Below are 21,966 nucleotides of genomic sequence, written 5' to 3'. Positions count from 1 at the left end.
TGTATCCTCCAGTTTCCCAACATACCCCATGTGGGAAGGCGTAAGAACAGCCTGGAAAAGTAAAATCCACGAGACAGGGGCAAAGGGGAAGAATATTTATTTGAACACCGAATCTTTTGTTGCATTCCCCCTTGAGGGTGGCAGGAGACTGAGTCTGCCAGCCTGCTTCACTTTTTCTTGGGCTCCTTACAAGCCACCACGTACCTTTGGGCCACATTGAGGGGAGGGGAATAACCATCTGCATAGGAAGTGTCTTCAAAAAGGACCGAATAGTCATCCTGGGGCTGTGGCAGGAAGTGGACGGGAGGGGCTGGTCAGAAACCCCTAGGCAAGGCCCCCCCACCCCCAAGCTGAGGCTGATAGGACCCTCTGGTGCATGGGCCCCTAGCCTTTCCTGTTCTCATATTCACCCAGTCCCTGCTACTACAGACCTCTTCTCAGCAACAAAGGGCCAGGATGGGATAAGGAGCAGGGAATAGGGGGACTCACTACTGACACAGGGAGGGACTCTATGTTAAGGGGAGTAAGGACAACTCAGAGGGCAGCAGGCAGGGATCCTGGAGGAAGAGAGGAGAATAGCCTTTAAACCACTATTGGTGACAGGTGACCAGGGTGCCAGCAATAGCATCACAAGCTCAAGGAGCAGCAGCCTCGGGCAAAGAAAGGGCAGTGATGCAGGAGCTGGGGGTTGGAAGACAGGCCCTGAGCACGGCACTTCCAACCTGGGGCTCAGGCTTCCTATCTCAATGCAAAGCAAAGTTAAGACTAGCGGACACATCAGGTCCACTCCACTCAAGGTTTGCTAATGCTCTGCAGGTTGGCGGGTACTGCTGAGAGGACATGCTGGAGGGGAGTTACAGGGCAGACTGTCAGCAGAAGAGAGAAGGCAGCTCACAGCACCCTCCCAGCCCAGAGAGGCTGTTCAAGGACAAGAGAGGAAGGAAATGGGAAAATGACCCCAGGACCCATCTGGTCAGCCTGCTGGTAACTGGTGTCATGGATGATCTCTCCCATAGGGGTTGCCTTACCCGCTGTGGAGGGGTGTGGATCAGGGCACGGTAGAAGCACGTGGTCTGGGGATACAGGGCCAGCACAAGCTGCTCCTTCTGGAATAAGGCTTCGGGGTCTGTCTCAGGGTTGGCCTTCCACTGGGGCAGTGGGATGATACGCCGCCGGCTCAGGGTATGTCTCCTGGAGGGGAGCTTAGGTCAATCCATGACTAGGTAGGGGGCTCTTTCCCAGCAGCATGACTGTCCCTAAGGCTTCCCTTGCCCCTCCCTGGCCAGCACACTTACTCTTTGCCTTCTTCATCAATGTCATCTACCTCATACCTGTGGGCGAATGAAAGAACAGTGCATGCAGGGAGGTGCACAGTCTAGGTGGGAGACCCAGGAGGAGGGTGGAGGGGAGGCAGCCCAAGGAGCTGGCTTTTACACCCAGTTCCCACAGGATTGGGTGCGCCCACTCACTTGTTGGTGGCGTGGCTGTAACTGACCACCTCAGCCAGGATCCACTGCTCATCCCCATCCACGGCCTTTACCCGGGCAGCCACCTTGTCTCCAGGCTTGGCCACGTAGTCCCCAGAGGCTGGAATAGCCCCACAGAGTGGGGGCGGCCTGAAGATGGAACAGAGTATTAGTCCCAGCCCTTCCCTTGCCAGCTGCCCCTCCCTGAGCCTTCCCTCACTTGTCACCAGGCTTCCCGATCCACAACGGCAGGGTCATGGCTGACTGCTGCAGCAGAGTCATCAGCACGCCCCTGCGCATGGTCTTCCGAGGAGGCTCCGAGTCATTGTACAGGCCTGCAATCTTGGCAGCTGTGGGAAGGAAGTGAGCCCCTGAGGCAACAGGGATAGGGTGCCTGCCCCCAGGCCCACCTTAGCACTGAGCAGGCAGTGTGACAACATTTTTGATGGGTGAGGAGTCTGCCCACTGTGGGTTTATTGAAAGGGCAAGAAAGGTGGGAAAGCAGTCGGAAGGGATTTAGAAGCCAGCACCCTGTGTAAACTCCATCTGAAAGGCTGGCTTCAGGACATCCTGGTGTGACTCTCAGATGCAGAATACAAATTATACTGAAGGATTATACTGAAAAATTATACGGATTATACTGAAGGTGGGTGGCAACTGCCGTAGGCAGTGGAGGAGGGAGAGGAACCTGAGGCATTGAGGCAAATCACTGTGGTATGCAGAGGGAGAATGAGGAGGCCCTGCCTCTGAACCCTGGGAACGACGTCCCTTCCCTTCCCAGTGCCAGGGTGCCCCCGTGTGCCTGTGTCAAAAACCCATGGCCAGATCCATGACACTAGGCTGAGGTTACAGGCTCCCCCTGCAGGAAGACATGACTGCTGCTCTCAGGAGCCCTCCCTCTGCCTGGTCAAGGAACCCAAACAAACTTGTGTCGAACTCACCGATCCGCCTCTCTTCCAACAGAGACTTGATTTCCGCAATCTTATCTAGGGCTTTCCTGAGGATACTGAGGGTGGGAGAAGGGAAAGAAGAGGTCTGGCTGAAGCACAAAGCGTAGACTTCCTTTTCTGGTTAATAATACAGACCAAGCTTCGTGCTGAAAACTATGAACCCTACAGAGGTGGTTTTTAATCTTAGAAGCATAAAAAAACTGATGAGACAGGCGGGAGTTGCAGGCGATAACACCCAAGGGAATCCTAGATAGGTAAGCAAAGCAGAGAGAGTGGCGTTTGTCTGAGTGCATTGGCCATATCCCAAAGAAACGTCGCTGCATGTGGGCAGTCACCAACAATCTCTTGAGGTCTGGAAGACAGAAGAAAAACTTGGGGTCTGCCCAAGGTGGGACACGTGAAAGGAGGCACTCCAGAGGACTGTGGGGAGTGGCTGGCTCAGAGCAGGGCTGGGGGCAGAGGGACCTCATTCCCGAAAAGCTGCAGCCCCAGGAACCTCTGGAGTTATTTATGGGGGATCCAGATTCACTGGAGCCCAAGCAACCAGGCAGGAACAAACACAAATCCTTGCCAGAGGAAGGCTGCTTCATCCTAGACCTTGGGGTATCTTCCCTAAAGTATATTTCAACAGGCTGCACACGCTTGTTTGGGTCACTCTCCAGTCCATGCCTCAACAAACCTTTATGAAATGCCCACATGGTTCTGAAGGCCTTAGTTCAGTAGGAGGGAGACATGAGAACGGAACACAATACAGTTTTACAGAAGGTGTACCAATGGGTGTCCCACAGGGTGGGACTTGTGGAGTTCACCAGGCAGAGGCCAGAAGATGGGGTAGGGAACAGCAAACACCTTGCCCAGTATGCTCAGAGCATCATTTCAGTGTGGCTGGTATAGGATGCAGGAAGGACTCAGCTAGAGGCACTGCAGGTCTGTGAGCACGGGGACATGGGGCAACTGGGCATCCAGGAAAGCAAAGAAGGAGTAAAAGCCAGGAGGCCAAAAGGAGCTCTGAAAGTCTGATCATTGCTGCTGGGCATGTCTGGGGGACATTGGTTTATGTAGCATGTCCTAGCTGTATCTGTGAGATATTAATGGAGGGGTTCTCAATCCAAGCTGCATATCAGAATCCCATGGGGAGCTTTTAAAAAAAAACAAACCCAACTGTTTTAAGCAAGAATCAAAACACATGCCAAAAACTAGTGGGTCTGATGGGAAGTGGGACATTTACACAGTCCCAGAGTATCTCTCATAAGATACTTATTAATTACACAACGGGAAACAGTAGTAACCTGACACAGGAGAAACCTGGAAGAGACCACCTTAACCAAGGGGACAGTGTCTTCTCATATCATGTACCGAGAACAACATCACTTCCATTCTATCACTGCCCGAAGTGAAAAACCTGAATTTAATTGTGACTAAATGTCAGACAAACCTACATGGAAGGGCATTCAACAAAATCACTGGCCTTTGATCTTCGAAATGTCAAGGTCATGAAAGGTAAAGACAGTCTGAGAACTGTTTCAGATTGAAGGAGACTAAAGAAATATGATAACTAAAAACAATGGTAGCCTGGACTAGAAAAAACTTCTTTTGCTACAAAGGACATTAGTGGACAGAAATGAAATTTAAGCAAAATCTGTAGATTAAAATTTTCATTTCAGTCCTGATTTTGAGAATTGTACCATGGTTATGGAAGAATGTCCTTGGGCACTTTGTAGATCCCCCATCATTACCACCTGCAATTTTTCGGTGACTCAGAACTCTTGACAAATATTGACCACAAAAGAAAGCTCCTAATGGATTAAACGAAAATACTGGCAGAGGTGGAGGAAACCCTAAGAAGATACAGAGCCATAAAGGGGTTACTGGAACAATGGTTGTAAATGCAGAAGACATTCCGATCCAAACAACCTTGGACAACTCAACAATTCAACACACAGGTCTTCTTCATCAGCCGGCAATGAAAGCCAAGAGCATAGTCCGTGAAATTGATCCTCAGAATGACCTAACCTTTCTTAGGATCAGATAAAGAAACATAAAATCATGGTAGCTCCAGATAAGGACTATCTTCTGTCATTCGGAATCCATGTGCATAGCTCTGCTATGGCCAAGTCCTTCCTATGACATTGGGTTGAACACAATACTCTTACTGTTTCATAAAAAATAAATTTGTATCTTAAAAATTATTTATTTTAAAGAGGAAGGGCGGGGTGGAGACAGAGACATTAATCAATTTTATGTGCACTGACCAGGGATTGAACTCACAACCTGGGCATATAGGTACAATGCTCTAACCAACTGAGCTACCTGCCCAGGGGGAACACACTACTCTTTAATGATTACTAAGATTCTATTCCAATATAACTGAGTTTGGACATTCTTTTCTATTTTTATATTTAAACCATTCTACATTTCATTTAGTCCATTTGGAATGTAAAGTTGTGATTTAGCTATATAATAAATTCTGGTTAAAAAAAAAGAATATCCTTGTTTTAAGGAAATTCTGATATATTTAGAAAGGGGCATCATGTCTACAATGTAAACAGTTCAGAAAAACAATGTGTGTGTGTGTGTATGTAGAATGATAAAGCAGATGTGGTAAAATTCTACACTTATATAAGTCTGAAATTATGCAAAAATAAGAAATTAAATCAATATCAGTATCTGATCTCCATTCAAAATAAATCATTCTGTTGAATGCAGTTAAGGGCCCCAAGCCGTAACCTCCCCCCTCCCAACCTCAGCACCGCCCTGCTGACCAGTAGTAAGGGGCTATTATGGTGTGGGCCCTTTAAAATACTCCAACACTGCTGCATACAAATTCATAGTGTAATTATTTGATTCGGGTGAAAATGAAAAATACAAAAGGGAAAAAAATAACTTCTTTTGGGCCTTCTTCTTGTGCTGAGATAGTTGGAGTTGTGCCTGCAAAGCTATACACAAAGCAGCTGAGCCCAGGGGCACGACCCAAGTGGAACTGGTGGGAGCTGCCTGTCCACACCCCTTTCCTTTGCCCACATCAAGGGTGCAGCTGAGGAGGGGCCGCCACAGAAGGATAAAGGTAATAAAAGTTAGCGTCGCAGGCATGTGGCTTCTGTGCCTAACTCTAAGTAGGCTGTATCTAGGGTGAGGAGGGAGAGCTGTTGCATCCTGCGATGTGTCAAGACTAGAGCACCCCTCTGGTCAGTAATATGGAACAAAAGCCACGGTGCAGGTGCCCCCCGGCAAGTGGTCTGCTGTCCAGGCCCCAGTGCCGGCTCAGGAGGATGGACCAGGCATTCATTCTGTCCTCTACGTACTTGACACTTTGGCCCGTGAGCCATTCGACCCTTGGGAAGCTCAGCCACTCCTCGAACCACCTCCCCAGGCCGGCACCCTGAGTGACTGAGGCTGATAACGACCCACTGTCTGTAGTCAGTGCTCCACACCCCCCCTCATGCTGCTCGTTGTGCCCTTGTGGAGCAACATCTTGAGAAATGCCTTTTGAACTGTTAGTAAATAACTAGTTCCACCTGGGAATGGGTGTCTGCCACTGGAATATGGAAAGTGAGATCTTCGATCTTGTTTCCCTGTGACTCCTGCTGCCACATTGTTACCTCACAGCCTTTTTAAAAAAAGAGGTGATTGTTAAATGAGGACACAGGGGTCCTTTCCGTTTCTGTTAAGCAGGAGGAGGAAAATGATCTGGGAGGCAGCGTGGTGCACACAGTAGACAGCAACGCCTCTCAGGACTTGGACTAGTTCCTGAAGCTGGCACTTGGCGCCTCTTCAGTCCCAAATGGTCTTAATTCACCCATTTAGAAAGTGAGCTGACGCGTGTTGTAGCGCCTGCATCAGCGCTCAGGACACATGATAATGTGTCTTCCCTGCCCAGCTCTGGAGCTCCCTGCAGGCAGGGCTGGCGTCTTTCCTACCTCACCTCTTCTCCTGTGCCCAGGACGGCATCTGGTGCTGAGGAGGTGCTGCTCAGGGTTTAGCCAATGAATATACACATTTTTGAGTCTATAAAAGTGAAACGGCAGCATAATGCAAGAAGTTGGGACCTGTAGTTATGAAATAAGCTTAACTCTGGCAAGTCAATCCCAGAGAAAAGTCCCCACCAAACTGGTTTCAGAAACTGTCACCTCACTTTGTCAGCAGTTAAGCTAGAAAGGGACAGTTTGCCTTTTATTCTCAAATAAGCACGAGTCACTCTGACTCCACAAGCCAAACTCCAGCCCATCAGACCACGAAAGGGCCCAGCTGTGGCCAGATAAGAAATCTGCAAATGAGGGAGAAGACCGGGGTGGGGACTGATTGCCTGGAGAGCCAAGAAGGCAATACTGTCAATCAAAATCCACTGCCTCCTCCCCCTAAGTTGGTCCCACTCTTCCGTTTCGCTCCCCAACCTGTCATAAAAGCCCCACTAACTTTGTCCAAGCTAAAAACTTTGCAGTCTTCTACTTCTTCACTCCCATCTGGTCCCTAATTTGATCTCAGAAACTGCCCTTGAACCCCCTCTTGCTTCTCTATTCCCACTGCCACCGCCTCAACTCAACTCCATCAGGATCTCCTGCCCGGGCTCCTAACAAGCCTTTGATCTCACCCAGTCTGCTCACTATGTGGCAGCCAGGGTTTCTCCCTGCTTTACATCTTCACTGGCTCCGTATCACTCCACGGTAAAGTTCAGGTATTGAAGGCCCTCCACATTCCTGCCCCTCTTCCCAGCCGCACAGGACTAGCTCTCAGTCCCCAAATACACATGCCCTGCAGGCCCCCCATGGCCTTTGCACACTCTCCTCTTTGCCTACTGATCCCCAACTCCAGCCTCTCCTCTTCCCTGAGGCTGTCCCAGACCCCCAGGTCAGTGGCCCCAACTCTGCTGGCCCACCAACTACACAGCCCTGCAAACTTTCTTTCTGGACTGCTTGCCCTTGAAGGCAGGATCCCTATTGTCCTTACGTCTCTATTTGGGGACTGCCCAGTGCCAGATGCAGGGTGGCACCAGCAGAACGTTGCAGAATGACTGACAGCAGGCAAAGATGATATGGGCTTATGAACACAGGGAAGAACCTAGGAAGAGCCAGATGGGAGACAGGAAGAGCCCTAGAGCCATCAGTAATGCTCAGTGTGCTGTCACCAGTGCGTGGCTGTCACCTCCCTGGGCCTGGCATGTTAGCTGCCACCCGCATGTGCAAGACAGCGTTATGTAAACTGTAAGTATGACTCGTCAGTGAATCATGAAATTAATTTCTTGGGTAACAACCAGTATTTAAAAAATAGAACAGACTATATAATAGTAACTTTAAGAACTGTACTTCTTGTTCTAATTCTGTGATATATGTACACATAAAATAAGTGTGTGTGCTGTGGAAAAGCATTGTTATAACATTCTAGCACGGTATTAAAAAATAGGGACTTTGGGTTTAAAATTGGGCTCCCCCACTTACTAGTTGTGACTTTTGGCAGATTACACAGCCCCTGGTGTTTCAGTTTCCTCATCTGTTAAATGGGGTAAGCCCCATTTTAGGGCTGCTCTGAGGATTAAATGAAGTAAATATATAAAGTATTGGGAATGGCACCTAGCACAGTGTAGTTATTGTTGTTATTATTGCAACAATAGAGAGTATATTTCCTATGGTTAAGAGTTTGAAAAACACTAGTCTTAGGCACTTTCTATGCATTACCTCATTTTATGCTGACAATTCTATAGGTAGTTATTATCCCTATTTTAATGACGGAGCAACTGATTCTCCACTGAAGTGCCTGTCCAAGGTCACATGACTAGTAAATGGTAGCACTGGGATGTGACCTTTGCCTTGCTGCCATCTATAAAACAGCAGGGCTAGAAAAAAGGGGGCCAGAAGTGGGCTCTAGGGAAGGCAGGCCCCAAGGGGAGGCTCACACATGGCAGGAAAGGTAGGCTGGGGTTGTGGTCCACAGGTTCCTGCAGTCCAGCACCTGGGAGAGGAAGGGGAGGCGATGGCAGGGGTGGGATGGTACTCACTTGCACTCGGCCTCTGCATCGGCTTTGGCGGTTGTATAGAGGCCACGCAGCTTTGTCCGGTAATAGGGAGAGACTGCAGAGTAAGCCCAGGGAGAAAGAGATGTGGGTGAGGGGTAGCTGGCAGGAATGTGGCACTGCTTCTAGCATACCAGGATCAGATCTTGGGGGGCACTGAGAAGCCGTGGGCTGAAGCACAAGTTTTACTGGCTCAGAAGTGCTCCCGAGGCATTTGAACGCCATATACTATGAGTTCACATTTTCATGTGGTACAAATGCCATCACTACATCTAAGAAAGGACTTCTTTACCTTTGCCATAGTGTGATACACACAGAAAATATTTCTCAGCACAGGGGAAACTAGAGAACAATTCTCAAAGGTGCTCCGAGCTGGAAAGCACACGGCCAGGAGCCTGACTCTGAGGGCCTCAGGCACCCCGGGAGGGGCTCCCTCTAGAACACCAGTAACTGGGTGCCTGTGCGCTCTGCGGCATTTCCCTAGATGCAGCCTCATTTCACTGACTTTCCAGTCCCTAGAGTTGGGGGATTTTAAGGTTCCTTAGCACTAGGTAGTCTGTTATCTGCATCCTAGGTCACCTTAGGTCTCCCCTGGCTGGTTTGGCTCAGTGGATTGAGCGTCGGCCTGCGAGCTAAGTGTTGCTGGTTCGATCTTCCAGTCAGGGCACATCAGAGAAGGAAAACTCTGACTCCAAAAAACCTCCGCTGCCTTGCGGCATACCTCTTCAGGGGAAAGGCTAAGGGAGTAAACCCCGACAGAAAATCCGGAGCCGGAGTCCCTAAGGCGGTTTGACGTTGTAGTCAACACCGGCAACTCCTGCGGCGCACCTGAAGCCAAGCTGTATTGACTCCGTCTTTCCCTTGGACCCTTCAGCTGCAAAGAGAGGGGGGGTCTGCTGCATGGGCAACAGCAGACCCTCCATATCACCCTGCCCAGGCTCTGTAGCTTCAGCTTCACTGGAGAGGACACTCCAGCGTCATCACAAGATGTCGATTCAACACGGGAGGAGACAGATACCGTGTCACTCCCGAGTTGGACTGCACAGCCATTCTCGGTGCAGATAGACTCTTAAGAAGCTACACCATCGTCTCTCGAGACGGACGGCTGCCGACGAGGTCACCTTAGGTCACCTAGCCTAAGGGAAAACTGTCCCTCCAGCCTAAGGAACAGCTCATTTTGGATTTTGCGGACACACGCATAAGTACCTTTGAAAAAGATAGCAGCGATGTTCCCAGTCCTAACCCACATCCCCTTCTAATCCCCTTCCTCTCCTGGGCCCAGCTACTCACTCTTGTTCTCTGTCTGCATCCGCTCGTGGGTCTTCTGGATGTTCACTAAGTTGTGTTCACTCCGTGAACGCTCTTCCTGCAAGGATGAGGCAGCAGGGTCTGAGGGAGTCCCTTTGTCCTGCTATGGCGCCCTGCAGTCAGGCTGCAGGCCCCACAAATATGGCCCTCAGCTTCTAGACCCAAACTCAGGACCAGTTCAAAAGGATTTTCCCCCCTGACTAATGCAAACATATTACAAAAGACATTAAAATTAAATCATAAATTATAGATTTAATGACTCTCCATCAGAAAAGACAAGTTGATCTACAGGTTCAAAACAATCCCCATTAAAATTCCAGCTGACTTCTTTGTAGAGATTGATAAGCTTATTCTAAAATTCATATGGACATTCAAGTAACTCAGAATAGTCAAAACGATTATGAAAAAGAAAAACAAAAACACTGAAGGACTCACATTTCCCAATTTCCAAATTTACTACAAAGCTACAGTAGTCAAATGGTGTGATACTGCCATATAGAGCAATGGGCTGGAATTGAGAGTCCAGAAATTAACACATATATCTATGATCAAGTCACCTGGGGAAGAAGGGATGGGGAAGGATGCTGGCACAATTCTTCCCCACATCAGTGGTCCTGGGACCAGGGCTGCAACTGGAGACACCAGAAGCAGAGATGATTCTTAGTCAGAATTTCTAAGTGCCTGGCAAAATGGAGTCAATGGTGAACGCAGCTGTACTGCCTAGTTGTGGGAACAGCCCACTAGCTCTGTACCTATGTGGCCCTACCCTACATAACAGAATGACTGAGGAGTGGGTAGGGAAGAGGCAGGACATGACTCTTGTTAGACTAGTGTTGCTCCCTGCAATGTGGTCTAGCACAGTGGCTGAACCTAATGTCCTTTCAAGGGTAGAAAAATCTGGGTAAAAATCAATGGCAAATGGAGAAAAGGAGAACAGGCGCTGAGGGTAAAAGAATAAATGGGCTATGCAATGGTATAAATTCAATATTATATTAATACTTCAAGATAGGTTCAGAGTAAGAGAATACTATTGGCTCTTAACTCAGGTATACCAAGTGCCCTGAAGGGTAAAGCCATATATTTGCCAAGACCACCCCTGCTTTTAGAACCTGACAAAGTCAAATGGGAGCCTGCAGTCCTGAATGGCATCCCTCTGAGAGACATTATGGTTATACAGTGTGATGATAGCCTGGACAAATTGCTGGTGACCAAATGGAATTGGAGCAATGTGCCAGTATCTTCTTTTTCTTTAGCTTTAAAATATTTTTAGCAAACTATTTTTAGAGCAGTTTTAGGTTTACAGAAAAATTGAGCAGACAGTAGAGAGAGTTCCCATATACCTGCTTTCCCCTGCAGTTTCACCTTATTATCATCTTGCATTATTGTGGTACATTTGATACAATTAATTAACCAACAGTTAGTTCTTGAACAATTCGGTTCCCAACCAAGTTGTTCGAGGAAAAAAATGTCTTGGTTGTTGAACAAAACTTTGATTCTTTTTTTTTAAAAATAATTTATTTGTTTTATTTTTAGAGAGAGGGGAAAGGAGAAAGAGAGGGAGAGAAACATCACTGTGTGGTTGCCTCTCACTCGCATCCCCAACTGGGGACCTGACGTGCAACCTAGTCATGTGCCCTGACTGGGAATGGAACCAGCGGCACATGGCTCGCAGGCCGACGCTCAATCCACTGAGCCATAGCAGCCAGGACAAAACTTTGATTCTTGACCTGACAACCCTTTCACACTGATACCTGTCATTAGTGAGCTGTATGATTTAGTTTTCAGACAAAATGCTTCTCAAACAGCCTTGCAGAACAAGTTAAGTTTGAGAACTGAGGTTCCACTGTACATGGATTACATTAAGGTTCCCTTTCTGTGTTGTATATTGTATGGGTTTTGACATGTAAATGTCAGGTACTCACCATCATAGCATCATACAGAACAGTTTCACCTACCTACAAATCTCATGTTCCCTCTTCACCTCTCCCTCCTTCCAAGCCCCTTATCTTTTTACTCTCTCATTTTGCCTTTTCCAGAATGTCATATAGGTGGAATCACACAGTATATAACTTTTCAGACTGGGGTCTTTCACTCAGGAATATGTGTACTGGTATCTTTTTTTTTAATCCTCACCTAAGGACATTTTTTTCATTGCTTTTTAGAGGGAGGAGGGGGTGAGGAGGGAGCGGAAGAGAGGGAAAGAGGGGAAGAGAAGGAGAGGGAGGGAGAGAGACAGACAGACAGACAGACAGACAGACATCGGCTTCCTCCTGTATGTGCCTCTACTGGGAATGGGACCTGCAATCTTTTGGTACACAGACAATGTTCCAGCCAACTGAGCCACCCGGCCAGGGCTGTGTGCCAGTATCTTTTGACTCAGTTTTCAAGGTACAGCCCACCACAAAGGACATCATTTGGGAAGGGATTTCTGGGAACTGCTCCATCCCGGGTCACTGGATGGTGCAGTGTGCGACTCTCAACAGACTGATCATTGTGTAACTATACACTTGGATGACGGAATGCTGAGAAAGGTGTAACGGGCAAAATAATAGCAGTGTATGTCTGAGAAGCCGCAGCACGCTATGTGCAGTTACCCAACACTGCTGTTTCTGTGAATGAAAAGCTATTAAAAAGAAGTGGGGGTGGTTTCTGATAGGATTAAAGCACTAGGCACCACATGCTAGGTCCAAATTCCCTTGGGAACAGCCCCACCCAGAGATGCAGAAGGTTTTGAAAGGCTGTCTGATATCCTCAGGCAAAGTCACATCCACATTTGACTACTGCTCATCTGATCCTAGTAGGGGCACCCAGCATTTCTGGGTACAAAATATGTACCCCAACTGCACCTAGGCCATTAGCCGATAATGACAACAGAATGTATGGCGGAGGAAGCAACACTGGCCCACAAAAAGGAAAGGATATGTGTGTGTGGGACAAGCTAAATGCATTTTTAATGAGAGGCAGCAATCAGGGGGAGAAGATATATTAATCAGAAAAAACAGACTGAAGTGAGTTCTCTTGCAAGAGGAAGGGAAGGGATAGGAGTCAGCCTGGAAAGATTATGAAACTTTAGTGAAGTGGTTTAGGCCGACTCAACAAAAATGCTGGACGATTCTAGGACCCATTTGTTGATGGGAAAAGGTTTGTACCCTTACCCCCCTGGGCCTCTTGACTATTTTAATACAGATGCAGGCTGAGTAGCCACAGGCCAGTGGCTCTCTCTACTATCTGCTGAGCCCCAACAGGCACCACACTAGGGGATGGTACAGACCTCCAAATCTATGGAAGCCTTCTAAGTTACATGGATGCACCATGACTACCCCAGCCAGGAACTGACCAAAATAAGACACATCCTGAAGTACAGCTGGCAGAGATAGGACTTTACCACCTGCCCTCCCCTTAGGAGGGAGCTGGGCCCTGACATACAATAGCACACACAGAAACCAGTCTCAGTATAGGTCTTTGAGCCAAGACAGGGTGACTGGCTTTATCGTCAGCTGACTTGGAACCCAGAAATAGTTGAATTATGGCCAACTGTAATAAAGCCGGTCTATAACAACATCTGGTAAATGGGCAGGGCCAATTCTGTTGGGAAGATATAACAAATAGCTCTGCAATCTTTACTGATTTGTTCTATAATGAAACTGAATTTTACCATGATCATACTTCAGTATGATGTAACACACTGGCATTGTTGGTAAGATTCAACTACCTTACATAAATAAGTGATACGATAATGCTAACATTGATAACCACATGTATTGGGAGACAGAGTCAAAGCCTTCTTAAAATGTAATACTCATGGAAAATGAGTGGACTGAGGAAGAACTGGGTTTCACTAACCATCAGCTAATTTTTATGCTAGATATTGCTATACAAATTTATTATAATGTACAAATAGTGGCAGATGAAGGAGGGAAATGAGTAATGAAATTAGTTAAACAATATGAAAATATATGCAATTGCTCTAAGTACAGATTAGTGGTTTCTTTAAGTCTATCTCTACCCCACACTGGCTCCTCCAAATGTCAGGCATATTCATACTGACATTATTGCTGTATCTGGGATATAAATGCTACATTAAAGTAGATGTTCAAATATGATCATTTTGCTGTAAGAGAGCCTAGGCCAAGGGCCAGGGGGTGGCTTATGCACTAAAAGTTAACTCATGCTGTGACCGGTGTGGCTCAGTTGGTTGGGCATAGTCCTGCAAAGCAAAAGGTCTCCAGTTCAATTACTGGTCAGGGCACATGCCTAGGCTGTGGGCTCAGTTCCAATTAGGGTATGCAAGAGGCAACCACACATTGATGTTTCCCTCCTTCTTTCTCCCTTCCTTCCCTTAGCTCTAAAAGTAAATAAATAAAATCTTTAAAAAATAAAAAGATTAACTCAGCAGGCCTGGGTTTTCACACCCTGCACATTCCAAAAAAGGTTTGGCCCTTGACCGGCTTCTGAGAGATAATATCTAAATACTTGGATTATCTTGCCTGATAAGAGTATCTTTGTTTATCTAGGTAAGGGGTGTAAGGAAAAGGAGTAACTATTATTGGGTACAGGGCACTTTTGTCAAGCAATGAATGAAATGCTCTGAAATTGATCATGGTGATGGTTGCACAACTCTTTGAATATACTAAAACACTGAATTATATACTTTAAATAGGTTAATTGTATAGCTGGTATTAAACAAAGAATCATGAGACCCTCCACATGATAGATAATCCAACAGGAACGGCAGTCATACCCTCCTCCTCCTCTCACCTTCATGACATCATCTTGGTTCCTGCAGGTCCAATCTCTCTGAACACGACCCCCCCACCCCCACCCTTCCACATCTCAGCATCACAGCGATGTTCCCCTCTAGGAGTGGAGGGCTGTAGCCTTTTACCTGTGTTTGTTTGATCAGCTGATGGAGCTCTGTGAGAAGTTCTGCAATGCGGGAATCAGCAGACACAAGGGCCATGGTATATGGGGCTCCTGGGGTAGAAGGGGAACAGAAGAGAGCCTTGTTAGTTGCTGTTATGGGTTAAACTGTGTCCTCAAAAAAGGTATGTTGAAGTCTTAACCCCTGGTACCTGTGAATGTTACCTTACTTGGCAACAGGGCCTTCACAGATTTAATTAAGATGTACGTTAATCTAAGGTAGGGGTGGGCCTTGATCCAACAGGACTAGTGTCCTTATAAGACAGAGACAGACACACACGGAGTAGGCCAGATGGAGAGACATGCACAGAGAGGAGACGGCCATGGGACAGAGGTAGAGACTGGAGTCGTCGTCGGCAGCCGTCCGTCTCGAGAGACGATGGTGTAGCTTCTTAAGAGTCTATCTGCACCGCCGAGAATGGCTGTGCAGTCCAACTCGGGAGTGACACGGTATCTGTCTCCTCCCGTGTTGAATCGACGTCTTGCGATGACGCTGGAGTGTCCTCTCCAGTGAAGCTGAAGCTACAGAGCCTGGGCAGGGTGATATGGAGGGTCTGCTGTTGCCCATGCAGCAGACCCCCCCTCTCTTTGCAGCTGAAGGGTCCAAGGGAAAGACGGAGTCAATACAGCTTGGTTTCAGGTGCGCCGCAGGAGTTGCCGGTGTTGACTACAACGTCGAACCGCCTTAGGGACTCCGGCTCCGGATTTTCTGTCGGGGTTTACTCCCTTAGCCTTTCCCCTGAAGAGGTATGCCGCAAGGCAGCGGAGGTTTTTTGGAGTCAGAGTTTTCCTTCTCTGATGATATATATATATATATATATATATACACACATATACATATATACACACATATATATATTTTTTTTCTTAAAAGAGAGAGAGACATCAATTTGTTGTTTCATTTATTTATTCATTCCTTAATTGCTTCTTGCATGTGCCCTGACCAGGGATCGAACCCACAACTTTGGCATAAAGAAATGATGCTCTAACCAAATGAGCTGCCTGGCCAGGGCAAAAAAAAAAAAAAAAAAAATTTAAACAATTCACCAAGTACAATATCTCCCACCCCTAGAGGCAACCACTATTGTTTCTTGGGTATTTATTTCTCCAGTGATATCACATGTATATACAAGAAAAACCTTTTGTAAATGGTAGCTGCAGAGATAGAGACACACGAGATTAAGACTGAAATGTTCAGCAAACCAAAGTGAAAAAGCTGATCCACATTTTCTAGAGGGGAAGGAGATCATGTACCAAACCACGCAGGGCCCAACCCTGCAGCCAGTGGGTGGCAGCAGGGAAGGAGGGCCCTGTTCTGAAGATGTTCCTAGGCCCTCCTGCACTCAGCCTGACACTGATTACCACGTCCCCCGCACATGTAAATGGTGACGTGTGACTGTTAAAATGTTTTCATCTCACCTCATTTCTAGCCAATGTGAAAGAATTTTGAAGTGCTGAGATGAGTGACAGGATTCTGGAGGATCACTCGGTCTACTGGGTAGTACCCTGCACAGAACAACCTCATTTTATGATTTTACAACAAACTACTACACCACTATTTCCAGATCCAGTCAGTTATGACTTTAGTTTTCTCTGAAAACACACTATGAGTAGAGCAAAGGTTTCTCAGGCTCTCTACTCTCACAGTGCCATGTCTACTGGTGCAAAGCCAAGTAGGAATGAGGTGCTGGGGACTGGAGCTACACATGACCTGAAGCACACCTAATGGAAAGGCCTGGCAGCTTCCAGCTGGCAGGAAAGCTTCCAGCCAAGCAGAGTCAAGGTTCCCAGGTTGCTCGTATCACTATTCTTGAACCATGAGAGGCTAGGCAATTCCTGCAAGATTAAGACAAGGGTCAGTGCTCTCAACTTTTTGGCTCGTAGCACTCTCTTCTTTCCAGTGACTTAAAAGGCCACACAGAGGAAACCACTGGTCTGATATTTTTCACTATAGATTAGTTTTGCCTGTTCTAGAACTTCATATAAATGTAATCACGCCATTCAATTATTTAGTGTCTGGATTCTTTCACTTAACATGTTTTTGAGATTCATCTATGCTGTATACATCAGGAATTGGTTCCTTTCTACTGCCAAGGAGCATTCTATTGTATGAACAAACTGGTTTGTTTAACCAGTTCTTTTGATGGTGCCTGGGCTCTTTCCAGTTTTGGGCCATTATAAATAAAATGGTTTTGAACAGTCATATGAGTCCTTTTTCAGGCAGATGTTTATTATTTTTGAATAAACACTTATGTCTGAGGTATATATTTAATTTTATAAGAATCTGAGTATTTGCACCATTTTCTACTCCCAATAACAAATGCATGAACTTCCAATTGCTCTATATTCTTGCCAACATACAGTGTTGTCATTTTAATTTTATTTAAACAATTTTAGCCATCTTAGCCAGTGTTTAGTAGTATTTCATTGTGGTTTTAATGTATACTTCTCTGGTGACTAATGATGTTGAGTGCCTTCTCACTGTGCTTATTTGGCTTCCTTTATGGCATATCTGTTTAGACTTTTGACCTTTTTAAAGGTTGTCTGTTTATTACTGATTTTTAAGAATTAGTTATATATTCAGGACATAAGTCTTTTGTCAGATGTGAATTTGAAAATTATTTCTCCTATCTGTGCTTTGCCTATTCATCTTAGTGGTGTCTTTTGATTAGTAGAGTTTTATTTAATTTATATTTTAGAAACTGGTGTTTCTTTTTTTAAAATTTATTTTAGAGAAAGAGGGGGGAGACAGGAGAGAGAGAGGTGGGGGGAGAGACAGAGAGAGAGAGACAGACACAGACATTTATTTGTTATTGCACTTATTTATGTATTCAATGGTTGATACTTGTATGTGCCCCGATGGGAGATGCAACCTGTAAACTTGGTGTATTGGGATGAGGCTCCAACCAGCTGAGCAACCTGGCCAGGGCTAATTCACTCTTTTAAAGGGCTCAGTTCAGTGTTTTCTTTTGTTGTTGTTTTTTTTAAAGCATATTCACCAGATTGTGTAACCATCACCACTATCTTAGGATATTTTCATCACCCCAAGAAAAAACTTTGTACCCATCAGCAGTCACTCCCCATTCCCTGCTCCCCTCAATCACTGGCAACCATTATTCTACTTTCTGTCTCTATGGATTTTCCTATTCTAGACAGTTCATATAACAGAATCATACAATATGTAGCCTTTTATGACTGGCTTCTTTCACTTAGCATAATGTTTTCAAGGTTGATCTATGTTGTGGAATATATCAGTACTTCATTCCTTCTACAGCTGAATAATATTCCATTGCATGGATATATGCCATTTTGTTTTTCCATTCATCAATTGATGGACATTTGGGCAAAACTACTTTTATACAAAGATTTGGAACTCCTCTGTGGCTACCTTCTTTCGAAGGTGCACCTTTGTCATACTGCCCACAAGGCATTAAAAACAACAACAAATAGGAAACTCACCAGTGTCATTCCCTTCTTCTGGGTGTCCTGTTCAGTTACTGCCTGTTCTGGTTACTCTCCAGTAACTTCAAATAGTGGGGTTTTCCACCAATATTTTGTGCTGAGTTTATATTCACTATTTGCAGGAAGGCTGGCCTGATACCATCACTGGAGCAACTTCTGAGTGTCTTGCGTGGCACCTTTTCTCCATTTTAGTAAATAGCACTATAATTTCCTTTTGGGAAACGGTCCCTCACCTTGGCTCCAAGGATGGGTATACTGTACTAGTAATTTTGGATTGTACTCTGGACACTGTGATTGATGTACTATAGACTGTGGGTTGTGTTACATTCTTCTTAAAGAGTATTATTATTACATTCTTCTTAAAGAGTATTATTATTTTTTTTTTTAAGCAAGCAAAAGAAAACATTATATTCTCATTGACCACCATAACTAGTTCAGGAAGAAATATGTAACCCAAGTCTGACCAAAATCAATTTCAGATCTTTTGCTAGAGCTATCTGCAAAGAGAGGGTATCGATACCCTCTTTCAGCATGAAAGCCTGGAACTGATAGAGGCCTTTGCCTGCCCCAGAGAGAAACCAACATGGAGGAAAGTAAGCTGAAAGACAGAAAATTCTGGTGACATAGTTTAGTCTTCTGGATATAGCCATGTCTGAAACTGCTATACCCAGGACTCTTCAGTTAGAGCCAGTAAATGCCTCTTTTCCATCTAGGCTACGTCTGGGTTAGCTTTTTCTTTCCTGCAACTGAAAAGTTTGACTACTAAAAGGTAATACTTAGAGACAAAGGTTGAAGAATGAAAGCATATATTACTTGCTAAACACCCAGTCTAAGATAGCACTCTGGCCCTTCTAACTAGCAGCCTAGGTCCCATACAAATTCAAACATCCTATACTTAAACCACTCTAAAATTAATTCCATAGGACTTAGGACAACATGAGCTTTGTTCTGAATCAGAGGGAAGCAAGACATCTAAAACCCTACACTCAGATGCCATACCCTCAGTCCAGCTACTATCAATAAGAATCTACATTCATCAACTGTTTTTCTAAAAAGTAAAGAAGAAAATGACAGTTGTTTTCCCTAGTACCTACCATGCTTCTTTCTGTACTAGAGCTTACACAGGTAATTCCCATTTAAAACTTATAGCAATTCTGCCCTGGCCAGGTAGCTGTCAGTTAAGAGTATTGTCCCAATACGCCAAGGTTGCAGGTTTGATCCCAGGTCAGGGCACACACAAGAATCAACCAATAAATGTATAAATGGGTGGAACAATAAATTGATGTCTGTCTCTCTTAAATCAGTAAATAAAAAAATTTAAAAAACTTTATAGCAATTCTATACACACACCCTCTTTGTGTGGGAAAACTGAAGTTCAGATAGGTTAAGTTATGCTAGGTAACTCAGTTAGGAAATATTGGTGCTTCAGCTGGGATTCCAAGACTGAAAACTCTAAAATCTATGCTCTTCCTTCCAATTTCAAGTTTTGCCACAAATTTACACATTCAGTAGCAAAAGAGATCATGGAAACAGAAGTGTTTGCCTACTGTAAACTGCCAATCATCTATTAGGGTATGAGATTACACTGACGGTGATTTATTGTGGTGCCTGAAAGAGGTAGAAAAATAAAGGTAATAATGACAGCTATTCCTTACTAAGTATCTACCATGTGCTAAGCACTGTTATGTAGATTATCCTATTTAACTCTCTTATCAATCCTGCAAAGTAAGTACTATTCATTTAGTACTATGGAAGCTTTCATCTTAGAAAAATAAATGACATTATCAAGAAAGATATGACACAACACAGATAAATACGTAAATCTCAATAATGACAGAGTGTCAAAGAACTGAAAACACAAATTCTTAGAGAGAAAAGAAAAACCAAGTGCCAAAGCAAATAACTATAATTAAACACCTAGTAGTGAAACTTCAAAGCTTCAGGGATAAATATGTGCTAACAGACTGATAGAGGATGAGGAGAAGCAAAAGACACCAAGGATAACTCAGGGTGTTTGGCCTGAGAAATGGGAAGAACGAGAAGACTGGGGAAGGTGAAGGGTCAAACTCAAAAGCTCAGTCATTTAAGAGATGCCCTGTGAGAGCTGAATATACAATAACAATAACCTGGAGTTCAAGGATGAGAACTGGATTTGAAGATGGAAACTTAAGAGTTGTCGCCACAGAAGGTATTGATATTTAAAACCTTGAAATGGATAAGTGAAAGCAGGTAAGAGATTAGCATGAAGCCTAGGGGCAGTTACAACCATTAAAGGAAGAGGGGCAAGAATCAGCAGAGGCCAGAGAGAGCCCAGGCTAACAACGAGAATGTTCTTCTTGCAAAATGAACAACGTGTTTCAAGAAGGGGCAGTGATCAGCTGCCTCAAACACTGAATTTGGTGACCTGGAGTTCATCTGTTGCTTTAACAAGGCGCAGTTTCAATGGAGTGGCGTGAGCCAAGGCTTGACTGGACTGGGTCCCAAAAAGTCTTGGAGAAGAAAAGGTACTAGAGCAGTGGTTCTCAACCTTACTAATGCCGCGACCCTTTAATACAGTTCCTCATGTTGTGGTGACCCCCAACCATAAAATTATTTTCATTGCTCCTTCATAACTGTAATTTTGCTACTGTTATGAATCGTTAACGATAATATCTGATATGCATGATGTATTTTCATTGTTATAAATTAAACATAATTAAAGCATAGTGATTAATCACAGAAACAATATATAATTATATATGTGTTTTCCGATGGTCCTAGGCGACCCCTGTGAAAGGGTCATTCCACCCCCAAAGGGGTCGCTACCCACAAGTTGAGAACCGCTGTACTAGAAAGGACTGACGCTTTGGCTGCAAACGGGGACAGAGTTGAGAAAAGGCAACTGGAGGTATACTGAGGGAGAATGAGGTTGTTTTCTTGAGAATATGATAAAAACTGCCAGAGTTCAGAGCCCATCCACAGCCCTCATCTTCTCGCACCTGGGCAGAGTTCCCCACCTTCGCTGGCCTTGGCACCCATCTCCGCCGGTGGTGCTTCCCATCTTTGCGAGACCTCCTTGCGCAAGCGCAGACCCTAAAGGCCCGCGCGGGCCCTCCCTCCCTGAGCCCCGCCTCTCCCCAGGGAGACCAGGTACGGGGGCGCACCGCCTTTTGGGCAATGGAGGACTGGGGATGCAGTGGGAGGTCCCCAGTCCTCCGCTCCCGCCATCTCCCCAGGGTCTCAGATCGCGACCCATTCCCACCTACCGATCCATCGGCGGAACAAGCACGTCGCGCTGGAAATAGCGAGCGCGGGCGCAGGCGCGTCCCTCCAATCCTTTTCAAAGCATGTGGATAATGACGCGCTTGCGTTCGAAGATTCCCGGCACATAGAGAATGGCGCTTTTTCCCTTTCATGAGCTGAGTCGCAGCGCAGAGGACCTCTCTACGCATGAGCCGTTCATTCTTCGTGACGTGCCGCACTACCCCTTGGGAAATGTAGTCTTTGCTTTATGCACTTACCAACTCCAAAGCTGAAATCTCTTATTTTAACAAACCAGGGTCTTTGTGAGTTTTCAGTATCCTTTACTATTTCCCAAAGACTCTGCAAAAGTATAATTTTTTTCCTCGTTGAATTTATTGGGGTGATACTGGTTAACAAAAATGATAAATTTTTTAAAACTAAAAAGAAAATTGTTCATTGAGGGGGAGCGATGGGTATATAAAACTTTTCTGCCTCAGTTTTGCTGCAAACCTAAAACTGCTCTAAAAAAATAGTTCACTTCAAAAAATTTTAAAGTAATTAAAAACCAAGCAAATCTGTAGACCCAGAAATCGTGCTTTTGGGGAACCTCCACAGGAACATGTTAGGGATATGA

At 45.4% G+C, this 21,966-nt stretch overlaps 1 protein-coding gene across 1 annotated transcript; it reads right to left on the bottom strand.

The window, feature by feature from the left end:
• Positions 1-80: 80 nt before the first annotated feature.
• Positions 81-21,533, bottom strand: SGF29 (SAGA complex associated factor 29). The gene is made up of 10 exons (XM_090277514.1): positions 21,356-21,533; positions 14,614-14,702; positions 9,711-9,786; positions 8,406-8,478; positions 2,408-2,472; positions 1,687-1,816; positions 1,470-1,616; positions 1,296-1,331; positions 1,029-1,191; positions 81-284 (listed from the first exon to the last, which is right to left on the bottom strand). Exons 1-10 carry the CDS (start codon positions 21,477-21,479, stop codon positions 168-170), a joined length of 1,020 nt encoding a protein of 339 aa, XP_090133640.1. The 5' UTR covers positions 21,480-21,533; the 3' UTR covers positions 81-167.
• Between the last annotated feature and the right edge of the window lie 433 nt (positions 21,534-21,966).

Source organism: Furipterus horrens, unplaced genomic scaffold (genome assembly GCF_987537825.1).
Source record: "Furipterus horrens unplaced genomic scaffold, mFurHor1.1.pri manual_scaffold_5, whole genome shotgun sequence".
NCBI classification, from domain to species: domain Eukaryota; kingdom Metazoa; phylum Chordata; class Mammalia; order Chiroptera; family Furipteridae; genus Furipterus; species Furipterus horrens.
This window is presented reverse-complemented; position numbering and strand designations above follow the sequence as displayed.